This window comes from Cebus imitator, unplaced genomic scaffold (assembly GCF_001604975.1).
Source record: "Cebus imitator isolate Cc_AM_T3 unplaced genomic scaffold, Cebus_imitator-1.0 Scaffold143, whole genome shotgun sequence".
Classification (NCBI taxonomy): domain Eukaryota; kingdom Metazoa; phylum Chordata; class Mammalia; order Primates; family Cebidae; genus Cebus; species Cebus imitator.
In genome coordinates, this window is record NW_016107458.1 from 3,567,281 (window position 1) to 3,581,124 (window position 13,844).

The window sequence follows — 13,844 nt, forward strand, 5'->3', positions numbered from 1 at the left end:
TGGCCCTCATCTTCCCCTGAAGGAATGGGGTTCATAACAGGCCAGAGGGAAGGTGCAGCTTTGTTGCTGGCTCTCTGCTTGTCCAAAGATTATGTGATGCTGAAGTCAAGGCTATAGTTACAGATGTCCTTTCGGTTGCCTCTTGTGCACAGGTGCTAGTATTATCTCAAGACTATGGCAAACACTTACTTGGCGTGGAAGACCTCTTGCAGAAGCACACCCTGGTTGAAGCAGACATTGGCATCCAAGCAGAGCGAGTTAGAGGTGTCAATGCCTCCGCCCAGAAGTTCGCAACAGATGGGGAAGGTATGGATTGCCCTTTCCAGGCATTACCTCCTGGTCACCAGAGATTCAGATTTATAGAAGCACAACGGGCCTTTTAAAGTTACTGTGCCACTATACATTCCTGGTGGGTTTGTCATGGGAGCATGAGATACAATGGAGTGGACTTCTGAACGCTAACTCTGTCTTGTTTTTCTGGAATTGATATGTCCTTTCCTTAAATATGCAAACGTTCCTTGCCTTTGAGTGGCTTAGTGTTTAACAGTGAGACTTTGCCATATCGCACTCTCTATGGCCTTGTACCAACACCCTGGGGTGGCTGCTCCAGCAGTTCCTGACTTTCACAGCTGGTCAGAGATTGCTCAGTTTGGAGGATGTTTGGAATGATTGGGTTTGCTTCTTATATTTCTTTTCTTTTTTTGTAAGAGATGGAGTCTCACTCTGTTGCTCAGGCTGGAGTGCAGTGGCGAGATCTCGGCTCATTGCAACCTCCACCTTCCTGTGTTCAAGTCATTCTCCTGCTTCAGCTTTCCAAGTAGCTGGGACTACAGGCGTGTACTACCACACCAGCTAATTTTTGTATTTTTTGGTAGAGATGGGGTTTCTCTATATGTTGGCCAGGCTGATCTCGAACTCTTGACGTCAAGTGATCCACCTGCCCTGGCCACCCAAAGTGCTGGGTCTACAGGCGTGAGCCACTACGCCCAGCTCTGCTTCTTATATTTCTAGAAACAAATGCAGCTGCCTTTTTCTTATGATTCAAGTGCTTTCTTGGTTCGTTCATAAGTGATCACTGCGATTCGGCCAAAAAAAGTAATATTTATCATTGCCCTCACTCCTGTTTCAGTCAGGATATTAGAAGGTGCTTCATTGCCTTATCACACAGCCCTGCATTTAGATTTAGCAGTGAGCTGGTAATCATAAGAACATAGATCACTGCCTGCAGGTGAGCCTGCACCTACGCTGAGCACTGTCACGCACCCACATTCCTTCCTTGATGTTAAACAGGTTACAAGCCCTGCGACCCCCAGGTAATCCGCGACCGCGTGGCCCACATGGAGTTCTGTTATCAAGAGCTTTGCCAGCTGGCGGCTGAGCGCAGGGCCCGTCTGGAAGAGTCCCGCCGCCTCTGGAAGTTCTTCTGGGAGATGGCAGAAGAGGAAGGCTGGATAAGGGAAAAGGAGAAGATCCTATCCTCTGATGATTACGGGAAAGACCTGACCAGCGTCATGCGCCTGCTCAGCAAGCACCGGGCATTTGAGGATGAGATGAGTGGCCGCAGTGGCCACTTTGAGCAGGCCATCAAGGAAGGCGAAGACATGATCACAGAGGAGCACTTTGGATCAGAGAAGATCCGTGAGAGGATCATTTACATCCGGGAGCAGTGGGCAAACCTGGAGCAGCTCTCGGCCATTCGGAAGAAGCGCCTGGAGGAGGCCTCCCTGCTGCACCAGTTCCAGGCGGATGCTGATGACATTGACGCCTGGATGCTGGATATCCTCAAGATTGTCTCCAGCAGCGATGTGGGCCACGACGAGTATTCCACACAGTCTCTGGTCAAGAAACACAAGGATGTGGCGGAAGAGATCGCCAATTACAGGCCCACCCTTGACACGCTGCATGAGCAAGCCAACGCCCTCCCCCAGGAGCATGCCGAGTCTCCAGACGTGAGGGGCAGGCTGTCGGGCATCGAGGAGCGGTATAAGGAGGTGGCAGAGCTGACGCGGTTGCGGAAGCAGGCGCTCCAGGACACCCTGGCCCTGTACAAGATGTTCAGCGAGGGTGATGCCTGTGAGCTCTGGATCGACGAGAAGGAGCAGTGGCTCAACAACATGCAGATCCCAGAGAAGCTGGAGGACCTGGAGGTCATCCAACACAGGTGAGCGGGGCACTGCTGGGCACTGCCCTGTTCCTTGTGGCTACCAGTGGCCCAGGAGGTGACCGCCCTGTCAAATTGCTGTTTCAGATTTGAGAGCCTAGAACCAGAAATGAACAACCAGGCTTCCCGGGTCGCAGTGGTGAACCAGATTGCACGCCAGCTGATGCACAGCAGCCACCCAAGTGAGAAGAAAATCAAAGCCCAGCAGGACAAACTCAACACGAGGTGAGCACATGGCCAGCAGCGTGCCATCCTTCCACATGTGGGACTGGGGAGGGTAAGGTCACTCACTGAGCATTGCTGTTGGGAATTTCCCACACAGGGTCATTGACATTGCTACACTGATGTCATGTCATTGACACCTGCTTTTTGACTTGTCTTTGTTTTGCAAGAAGTGTCTGTCAGGGCAACATCATTGGTTGCAAAAGGATGATCTGAGCCAGCCCAGCACCTGCTCCTCTCCATACCAAAGTTAGGGTCTTGGTGTGACCTGTGTCCGGTGTAGATAGTATTACTAGATGACACCTGTGCTATCCCTTTAAAAATAACTTTAGGAAGAAGACTGTAGCATGTTCTACACCTAATTTGCTAATGAAAGTCCTGATTGTCAGGGCAGACCTTTGTCCCAGTCTTATCTTTGTGTTAAGTAAACATTTTTGAGTAGGTTGTAGCAGCTGGCCCCAGTTTTGAAGGTTACCATCAGTCTTAGATTTGGAAAACATTCATTAGATGCAGTTCAGAGATGTGTAAAATAATGTGTTGCTGACATGAATTAATTGACTCTGGGAATGGATGTGTTGTCATTGCTCACATTGGAGCTCTTTAACACATTCCTCTTCGTGGCAGGCTTTTTCCAGATTACATTGCATTCCTGAGCCATCTCCATTATATTTGGTGTTCATAGTCTGAGTGAGATGATTTTCCGAAAAGCATGTAGTCAAAGCAAAGATGGAGAAAACAGATAAGCAGCATTAACCATCACTGTTCATTTTGCAGTTCAGCCATGGTCGGTCTTCCCTTTTTCACACTTGTTCTCTGCCCCTGCACTCACAGGTGGAGCCAGTTCAGAGAACTGGTTGACAGGAAGAAAGATGCGCTCCTGTCTGCCCTGAGCATCCAGAACTACCACCTCGAGTGCAATGAGACCAAATCCTGGATTCGGGAAAAGACCAAGGTCATCGAGTCCACCCAGGACCTAGGCAATGACCTGGCCGGCGTCATGGCCCTGCAGCGCAAGCTGACCGGCATGGAGCGGGACCTGGTGGCCATTGAGGCAAAGCTAAGTGACCTGCAGAAGGAGGCGGAGAAGCTGGAGTCCGAGCACCCCGACCAGGCCCAGGCCATCCTGTCTCGGCTGGCCGAGATCAGCGACGTGTGGGAGGAGATGAAGACCACCCTGAAAAACCGAGAGGCCTCCCTGGGAGAGGCCAGCAAGCTGCAGCAGTTCCTGCGGGACTTGGACGACTTCCAATCCTGGCTCTCCAGGACCCAGACAGCAATCGCCTCAGAAGACATGCCCAACACGCTGACTGAGGCTGAGAAGCTGCTCACACAGCACGAGAACATCAAGAACGAGATTGACAACTACGAGGAGGACTATCAGAAGATGAGGGACATGGGCGAGATGGTCACCCAGGGGCAGACCGACGCCCAGTACATGTTTCTACGGCAGCGGCTGCAGGCCCTGGACACTGGATGGAATGAGCTCCACAAGATGTGGGAGAACAGACAAAATCTCCTCTCCCAGTCACACGCCTACCAGCAGTTCCTCAGAGACACGAAGCAAGCCGAAGCCTTTCTTAACAACCAGGTAAGGTTTCTACTGCCTGTGCTTTCTTTCCATGAAGGCAGCCCTGTCTGCCTTTTGAAATGTTTTGACTGGGACAACTGGTTTAAACCACACCTGTACGGAATTATGTTGATAAATTTAGAGATTTTTTTCTCTATACTTTTAAGGCATTGAAATCCGTCACATTGTAGGGGACAGGAACTGAAGATTGCCACAGGAGCTGCCTTGCCTTACAAAGTACCATTCCATTTCAACTGCCATTGAGGATCCCTTATGTGTTCATAGCATGTCCTTATAATTGAGGTATTGATCCAGTTTAAAAGATACAGTGAGGGCCAGGCGCCATGCCTCACTCCTGTAATCCCAGCTCTTGGGGAGGCTGGGGCAGAGAATCACTTGAGCCCAGGAGGTCAAGGCTGAAGTGAGCTGTGATCATGCACTGCACTCCAACCTGGGTGGCAGGGTGAGACCCTGTCTCTTTAAAAAAAAGAAAAGTACAGTGAGGATTTCTTTTTTCTTGAGACCAATCTGTCTTGCTCTAGAAGGGTCAGGGACTTTACCCGAGGACACAAGGCAGAGATTAGAGAAATAGAAACAGCTGAGGATAGCCATGAACTTCAGGGCTATTACTCTTTTAAAGAGGGTCCATTGCTGTTGCCTTGACAGGCACGTGAGAGGACCCTTGAGGCCAATACACAAAGCTTTGGTTCCTTTCCTCGCTCACTTTGGAAAAAAAAATTTAGAGCATTTAACGCCTGAGGGAAATTCAGTCACTTAACATCCCACTGGGTTTTCTTTTCCCCCTCCTAACTTTTAATTTGATGTGATTTAATTATTTTATGTAAGTATAATGAAGAAAGTGTTGTGAAGTATGTTGCATGGAAATGTAGAACACAGGAAAATGAGATCTTTCATTGATCTGCTATGATTTGTTCCTCTTTTTAAATAAGGAGTATGTTCTGGCACACACTGAAATGCCTACCACCTTGGAAGGAGCTGAAGCAGCAATTAAAAAGCAAGAGGACTTCATGACCACCATGGACGCCAACGAGGAGAAGATCAACGCTGTGGTGGAGACTGGCCGGAGACTGGTGAGCGATGGGAACATCAACTCAGATCGCATCCAGGAGAAGGTGGACTCTATTGATGACAGGTACAGTTTGCTGACGTTCTTAAGGGAGCCTTGCACCTTGGAGCTCTCAAACTTCTGAATCATTGGTCAGAAGCCCTTGAGAGTGTGGGTATGAATTTCCCAGTGGGCAGAGTATGGGCACCCAGCAGAACTTCATCTACCCATACAGAAAAATCAGTGAGCCATGCATGGCTGCTTGAGAATGTGGTTCTGGTGAGACTTGTACAAGTAAGTGTCCACAGAAGGAAAGAAAGCCTGAGAAGCCAAGCTAATTCTTAACCAAGGACCTATGAGAGCGGTAATGCATTGCTATCAGGTGTAAGCCGTGCCCTTTGAGGGTTGACACACACATGTGTCACATGATAGGATTCCTGGTGCCAGGTATTCCCAGCCAAGCCCACGTTCCCCTTAATCCATGAGAAGAAGCCTGTCAGGAGAGTGGGAAGGGAGGGTGAGGCTTGCTTGTTCTGAGTACCTGGCATAGCCACAAAGGAACATTACCTGGACTTTTTTAGAAAATTGGCTTGGATGATGCTGTAATAGGATCTTTTTAGTAATGAGAGGTAAATAAGGGAAAAGGTTATTTTCCTCTTCTGCCAGGGCATCTCCAGAATTGGATACACTTTCTTCATTTCTTGTTTAAAATTATTTATTTATGTGTGTGTGTGTGTGTGTATCTGTATCTGTCTGTCTATCTGAAAGATTTCCTCCCTGGCTGGATGCCAGTGGACTTGATTTGACCCTAACTTTTTGACTCACCCCTTACTCTTTCCTTGCCTCAGTTACTTAAGTTGGTGATTGGGGCACATCAGGGGTTGGGTACACTAGCACACACCGGTCTGGGCCAGCAGCCACTGGATCAGTCACTAGCCTCTTATTCCAGTTTGGGTTGAATTTAAGGGCTTGTGGTGAGACTGTCATCAAAAAACAAGCTCTTTCTCTATGACCATCTTCTGGCCTTCAAGTGTGTTAGAAAAGAAAAATACTCCCTTGCTTACCACATCCGAGAGGATTTCCTGGGACCCTTGGTCAGGTTGACTTCAAAGAAAATATTGGGTGGAGAGGAGACTACTCTGTTTCCAGTAAAGATGGCTCAGTCTTTATTGAGCTTAGCACTTCCAATCTTTTTTTCTGAGCTAATTCCCTGCCTGAACTGTATGTTCTTAAGGGTGGTATTATGGAATAGGGTATAACTTATATTAATTATAATTTTGTATCTGTTGCTTTTAAAACAGCTGCAAAAGAGAAAAATAAATCCACCACACCCTCCTTAAATGAGTGTGAGAAACAGCGATTGGGCAAGGCATTCTTAACCTAGAGAAAAAGAATTTCCTTTTTTTGTAATATTAACTCTTGAGTATTTTGCAAATAAGATATCCTATATACTTCCATGTTAGAGGCACACAGCTGGTTTCCTGCAGGCGGGCTTGGCCGTTAGGGACGTGTGCATTCAGGCAGGTGTACAGCTGCCTTGCTGTTTCCTCGCTTTCTTTTTATGTCCCCAGTGCTGCAACTGCACAAAGTGGTTGGAAGCAGATGACGCTGGCAAGACTCCTGGATATGAGAAAATGTTTCAGCAGCAGCCCTCAGTTGTGGCTTAACCTTCCCTTTGCTCTTGACCAAGAGCCCAGGCTCCTGGTGTTCCAGAGCTTCCTTAGGATTCCTCAGTTTTAAAAAAGAAATGTAAAGATGACCCTGTGCTATCAATAAGCATAAGAAAGAGGGAAGGAGGGAGCTTCCCAATGACCTGCCATCAAGAGAACTACAATTTTTTTTTTATTTTTCTCCTCTGGTGTTAACTGAATTCCGATTTTACTTTAATATCCCCAGAGGCCCACAGAACTGAAACTGACCCTAGAGGATACTTGTCTGTTACTAAAACACACACATCTGTGAGTTCCAGGTGTTGTAGGAGCACAAGCTAAGTAAACATCTAAACCTTCAGATCTAATCCCTGTGCATCAAAACATCCTGATGCTGTGGTGAAGCGATTCTCCCAGAATGTAAAATCATTATAATGTGCTTACGTTCAGGAAATCTCCTCAGTTGTTGAAATGAAAAAGTTCCAGAACAAAGACACTGACTCTAACAGATGTGGGTGGGGCATGAGTGGCCTTCAAATTGCCAGTGAAGGGGTTAGAGACTGTCCTTAGCCTACACCAGGGGGTGTGAACAGGGAGGGAGCTCCTGGCCAAAAGGGAAATTCCAACCACAGCACAGTTGATGGGGAGCAAGTAACAGTATCCAGCTTCATAAAGCAAGACCCTGTCTCATATCAGAAAACAGGCTCAAAAATTACCCAGCTGTTTCACTCAGGCACCTGAGGTTCTTGACTGTTCACAGAAACAAGAACACCCACATCTGCTTCATACAATGAGGGAGCTTTTTTGAGTCTTATTACAGGGATAGAAAGTGAGAGATGGAGATACATCAGGAGGCCCCAAATTAAAAGCACTATTAGGACTGTGGAAACTACAGCCTAGTTTTAGAAGATCCTTCTCAGGACCTTCCCTGTAATTGAATCCATGATCCAACATGGAGAGAATTTCCTGAGTTTCACCTCCTATGAAAGATGTCCATTGCACTAGTAAACTATTAGGCCACACTCACTTCTTTTAAGTGTTTTCTGAGTCAGCAATAGTCCCAGCTGCCTGATTGACTATGTTTCGCACTACACAAAGGCCATTGTCACACCTGCGCGTAGGTCGGGGTCATTTGGACATGTGACTCTAAATCCTTGCCGCCTCCTTCCCATCTTGATGGTCCCAGTGTAAGAGAAAGGCTGCATGGACAGGTATCTGCCAGGCGTATGTGAGAGGTGATTATATAAGAAATACATTCAGGATTCTGTCTTGTCATATTTCTCCCTTAATGAATCCTTCCAGACAGTGAAGTTGCTTTCATTTCTAATTAATTCTATGAGAGGCAAGGGTGTGTATCCTGTTGTTAATTTCCAGTATCTGGGATTCTTCCCTGCTAGTGTAGGACTTAAATGAGATGCCACACCAGAGGGAACGGATTCCTTTTTCCCAGGCCTTTGACTAGGGGCAGGACTCCTGTGTTTGTCCCTAACTCCAACTCATATTACCTCCCTTCTAAAGATCTGCATTCTTGAACTCTGCTAGAAATAGAACTGGAATTTGAGGGAAGGGAACTTCCTTTTGACGTTCCTAACCCATCCACATTCTCAGATGACAAGCCCAAATTCAATAACAGTCTTTTATTTTTTAAAATTTAATTTTGGTTTGTGATGATAGATGGCAGTGACAGAATGTCTATGGCCTTTGTTATTTTTTGTTGTTACAAAAACAATAAATGTGTAACATTTTCAAGGGAGAACTACTGCCCTTAATCCCATCTCTAACATATGCCATTTAAGTGTTTGCTTTCTAACCCCTGCCTTGGAGTTTCATATTGTTTAATATGTATAAACTCTTTTCATTTAGCATTATAGAATAACTATTTCTCTATGTTTGCATTTTGCCTACGTGGTATAAGAATATTAAGATCCCTTTTCCTGATGCTGTGGAACTCCTTTCAACTTAAAAAAATTAAAAAGGCATTATTTGTGTCTAACATGCCTTAATAATATTTATAATAATTTTATATAATATAATTTACATAATATAATTATATATAATGTTATAATAACATGTAAATATGTATAATTTCTGCTGTTCTGTAGCCACTGGTATCTGCAGGACCTCTAAAGGCAGAGGGCTTTTTCCTTTGGTTCTCCAGGCAGATGTTGGTTGTGACAGTGCATTGTCAGCAGCCACTGAGGACCCATGTGGCACATGCATCTCTAAGGTCTTTCTTTCTCCTGGGGAAGTTTCTTCAGACCAGTCAGCAGCACGTGTTCACCATGCTGCTCTTACTCAGCGTGGTGGGGAATCCAAGGCTGTGTGTTCTTCCGCATCCCTGCCTCTGGGGTTAGCCGATGGAGGAGAGACCTTGTGCAGGCACATGGCAGTGAGAAATTGCTTTAAGAATTAGAATGAAAACTGAGCTCTCCTCAGTTGCACTCTGTCTTTATCCATCTTAATACCCTGAATATAGACTGGCTTTCTTGCTTAGGTGACTCAGGAATGTAAAGCTCCTGTATGTGTGGCGTGCACACCTGGATCCTCAGTGGGTCCTCCCCTATTGGAAATAAAGTTCTCCCTGTTGCAGTGGAGCCACTGGAAGGCAGTCCTTTGCTAGGCGTTCACACTGCCTTTCTTCAGTTTCCAGTCTCTAAGCCACTGGGTGCGTGAAAGAAGTTTGCCAAAGAGTGCTGGCACCTTCACAGCAGATGGGGAAGGAGCCAAGAGGGGAGTGAGCACCCTCTTTACCTGAGAGTTTACCAAATTCAGCAGCTCTTTCCAATTCTTACACGTTATTTATTTAAGGTTTTGTGTTTTAACTTCTTTGAGCTTTAATTACCCTTATCAATTGATTAGAAATGGCGTTCAGTTAGTATATAGTCTTATAAGTCTAAAAATTTTCATTCCTTTTTGTTGTTATTATTTGGAGAGTTTTTTTCGAGATGAGAAGCTGTTTATCAGGAAACACTTGTTTAAACCCAGTTACATGATTATATATATTTTCTTAGCGTTGTATGTGTCACCCAGTTATGAGCCCCAGTGCCTAAAATAACGACTTGTATATAGTGTGTGCTCATATGTTTTTCCAGGCACCAAATCAGGAAGCACCAAATTTGTATAGATCAATTTGACAGTATGTTTGGCCTGTTGTGTAGCCTGGGCAGGTGTTTGGGTCTCTGTGGGACTGTGGCTTACTCCTTTGGAGGATGCTAAAATATCTTCTTTATCTTGTCTCCTTCACATTATTGAGAACTGCTAGCAAACTCTTTTTTAGCATAGATAGAAATCCAGGAAAGAAATTGATTTGTATTCTGTATTTCAAGATTCTCTACTTTCTTTTTTAAAAATTATTTTTGTTACCATTTTAATAGACATAGGAAGAATCGTGAGACAGCCAGTGAACTTTTGATGAGGTTGAAGGACAACAGGGATCTACAGAAATTCCTGCAAGATTGTCAAGAGGTATGTTGCTCTTCTTTACCCTCCGTTCCTGGGTTTCAGTAATAACAATTGCCAACCAGCATTTAGCCCAATAGCCTTTTGAATTATAAAATTAATGAAACCAGAAATCCGTAGCAACCATTTGACTTGCAGGCAGGGGTATGTGGCACTTCATCAGTTCTCCAGCCTAGAAGCTACAGCTTAATTAGACTGTTGTAATCTAGAATATTATATTAATAGTATAGTACTGCACTGTTCATTACAGTAGATACCAGCCACAATGTCTTTAGGGTTGGTCGACTTTTTCGTTTTAAATTAACTGTAATTAAATAAAACTAAGAGCATAGTTCTTCCATCACTCTAGCTGTATCTTAAGCGCTCAGTAGCCAGCTGTGACTAGTGGCTACCATGTTGGACAACACAGATGTAGAACATTTCCATCATCAAAGGAAGTTCTTTTGGATATGATGTCCTAGAATATTGTGCAACGTAAAAGCATTTAGTGTCATGTTTTCACTCTGTAAAGCAGTGTACATTTCAATAACATGGAAGGAAAGAGCTAAAGGGAACTGAAATTGGCTACCAAGTAAGAAGCAGTGATTTTAAAAATACTAATTAGTTTCTTATTTGCTTAAGACCTTCATCTCTCCATCTTTCAGGCTCTTCCCATGTGTATCTAACATGCAAAGAGTAGTAATGTTGATTCTAAGCACCAGGTTTTAACATGTGGTATTAATCTGATGATCATTGCACTATTTCATGCTCTTCTGATACATGCGCAAACTTTGAAAACTAAAGTTGGCCAGAAAAAAATAGTTTCTCTGCAAGCTAGTTCGAGAAAAGCATCTAGCTGATTTAACATGTGAGTTCGTGAGCACACTATATTTCTCTGTCTACTGGAGAACAACAGTGAGACTCAGCTTTCCCTGGTTTATTAAAATAAAAATCCTCAGAGATAAAAATGGGCTGAGGAATATCCACACAAAGCTGCAGGAACCTTGAAGGGGCTAAGAGTGTAGGGGTAGAATCAGGTCATGTGCTAAGAATACGATTCCAGTCATCATGGACACCCTGCATGCAAACATGTGACTGTACATTAAAAGAAATACGGCTCCAATGACAACTGTGTTAGATCACCTATGACAGAAACAATCCTTTGCATCCGTTAAACTGCTGTCTTACTGTGCATTTTGCAATATGCTCTTGCAGCAAAACCTTAAGAAGGAAAGCCCCTAAACTATGAAGCTTAGGGTCTGTCAGCTTTAAGTACCATATTGACAAATCTAGGTCTCTGGGGGATTTGCCTGGAGCCAGACAGGCTGAAGACAGGAGTGCCTCTTCTAAGTGACATGCAAGCATTAGTAACCCATTTAAATAGGATACTCACTTACAGAGGCATTCATGTCCCAAGACAGGGCATAGAAGAGAGTAATGGGATCTAAAGTTAGCTGTGTGGAGTTGCCTAGTGTGCTGCAGTGAATACCAGCTGCCATTTTTCACTGGAGGTAGTAAAAGGGATAAAGAGGTGTTTGCAGCCTGGGCTGTGCTTTCCACAGATTGGTAGTCCCTGTTTCACCTTGACAGTTCCCTTGAGGAACTATTGATGACTCTCTTTAACCTCAGCCCATATTCCTGGGGATGTGGGAATCAATGGGATCCCACATTCCTGCTTTTAAAGGGCAAGTTAATAAGATTAAATTCGTTCACCTAACCATGATAAAGCTCAGGTTAAATCTGAGGAAAAACAAGGCCAGGGAGCAAGCAGATGAGTGGCCAGGGAGAAACCTTGAGAGAAACCCATTTGTACTTGAAATTTCCAGTCTCTTATTTTCCGCTGACATGTGTAAATTACATAAGGAGACATGTATGGGAAAAATATGTAGATAAAGTTATAGTTCTTACCAGTAAAATCACAGGTGGTCAGTCTTACTAGGTCTTTAGATCTTCATTTCCATTTGCTCTAAATTAGCATTCCTGCTTATGAGAAGTTCACTCCTCCACACATACCTTGGCTGAGTTCCAGTAACTGTGAGGCGTGCCCAGGGGCTCTGTCTTCTGTGACTTCTCCTCAAAGGATACGGGAAAGTTTGGGTGGGGCTTTTTATGTCCAGGAGATGATTTACAGGTCTCCTTGTGACTGTTGTGCCAAGTCATCCTGGTTATCCTGTCTTCCCTTGTTCTGCCTGTCTCTCCTTGAGCCACATTAGAAGTTAGTACAGCATAGCCATAGTGTCTGTGGGAGGTGTTGGGTGTCCCACACCAGTATATATAGTCTCTGCATGGTTGGTAGAATTTAGGTCAAGCTTGTGGGGGCTCTAAAACCTCTGGTATAGTTCTGTAATCAAAAGGGTGATAAGTTGTTGGCTATAAACTTTTCTGTCATTCAGCCTTATTAAAATATACTCCTTTAAAGCCAGAATCTTTTGAGAGTGGTGTTTGTGTGTGGAACAACCCTACGTTTGATAATCTACCTGTCATTTCGGTAGAATTTATAGAGCACTCAGAGGTCAAATTTAATATTCTTACAGGATATTGGCATTGTTCAAGGTGTGGGGAATGCAGGGGTTTGTTTCTTTTTTTGACTTCCTTTCTTATTGGGTGCCTTGGCTAGAGAAGGTGTGGATTGTGAGATCTGCCCCTGTTGCCACCCCACCACCTAGATGAGGACAATTGCTGACCTGTATTGTACCAGCAATACAGTATGCTGGTACATACAGTATGCTGAAATGAGCAGGGACCCTCCTATTCTCAGTTGTAGTGGGAAGACAGAGAGCATCATCATCTTTGTAGTGTTTGTTGTTGTTGTTGTTGTTTTGAGGCAGTCTCACTCTGTTGCCCAAACTGCAGTGCATTGGTGGGATCTCGGCTCACTACAGCCTCCACCTCCTGGCTTCAAGTGAGTCTCCTACCTCAGTCTTCCAAGCTGGGATCCCAGGTGTGTGCCACCACACCCAGCTAGTTTTTGTATTTTTAGTAGAGATGAGGTTTCACCCTATTGGCCAAGCTGGTCTCGAAATCCTGGCCTCAAGAGATCCACCCACTTCCACCTCCCAAAGTGCTGGGATTACAGGTGTGAGCCACTGTGCCAAGCCTGTAGTGTTATTTTAATGTGATGTTATGAAAAATGAATGAATTATTTTAAAAGTATTGCTTTTTTATTGTCTTTTCTCACACTGCACCACCTATTTTCTGGAACTGATTTTTATTTTTCCAGGAAGACAGTATATCTACATGTGTCTGGTATAGGGATGTGAGTTAGTCCTTTGCTGTTAGCTTAATTCAATGATCAAAGCATTTTTTCCTTATCTTCTTCCAATCTGCACAGTGTTCTTTTCTACAGAGAATGAGCAAATTTTTAAATGAGCTTTGTAAATGCCCACAAATAATAACTGTAGCTCTGGCTCCAGAATGCTGATGAACTAGCAAGTTCCATAGATCCATTTCATTGTGCTGTATCGCATGTTGCTTTATCTGTGGGATGATGTGTTCAGCAAAGAGCAGATTTGTTTATAAGCCTCTGATTTTTACGTAGCACTCTCTCTCTCTTTTTAATCCCTCTTGGGTAGGTGGTTATGAATAGTGAAAATATGTGAATGTCCTTGGCACTTTGAATCAGTAAATGCCTTCTATTTTGTGTGTACGTACAGAATACAGGGAAAAATTTTGTCATTCAGTTTCCCTTTAACTTCTTTTCTCCTAAGATTGGCCATAGTCTTTCAGATTTTAGCTGCTCAG

General features: G+C 44.4%; 1 protein-coding gene across 5 annotated transcripts in view; it reads left to right on the plus strand.

Annotated features, from left to right (window-relative positions):
* SPTBN1 (spectrin beta, non-erythrocytic 1) overlaps positions 1 to 13,844 on the plus strand; it is a 215,255-nt gene that overhangs the window by 173,313 nt on the left and 28,098 nt on the right. For all 5 annotated transcript variants that reach the window (XM_017542341.2, XM_037743396.1, XM_017542342.2 and 2 more), the window contains 6 exons: positions 153 to 306; positions 1,291 to 2,161; positions 2,249 to 2,386; positions 3,215 to 3,971; positions 4,901 to 5,103; positions 10,040 to 10,130. In XM_017542341.2, coding sequence (XP_017397830.1) covers positions 153 to 306; positions 1,291 to 2,161; positions 2,249 to 2,386; positions 3,215 to 3,971; positions 4,901 to 5,103; positions 10,040 to 10,130 — 2,214 coding nt within the window. The remainder of the gene's footprint in view (positions 1 to 152; positions 307 to 1,290; positions 2,162 to 2,248; positions 2,387 to 3,214; positions 3,972 to 4,900; positions 5,104 to 10,039; positions 10,131 to 13,844) is intronic.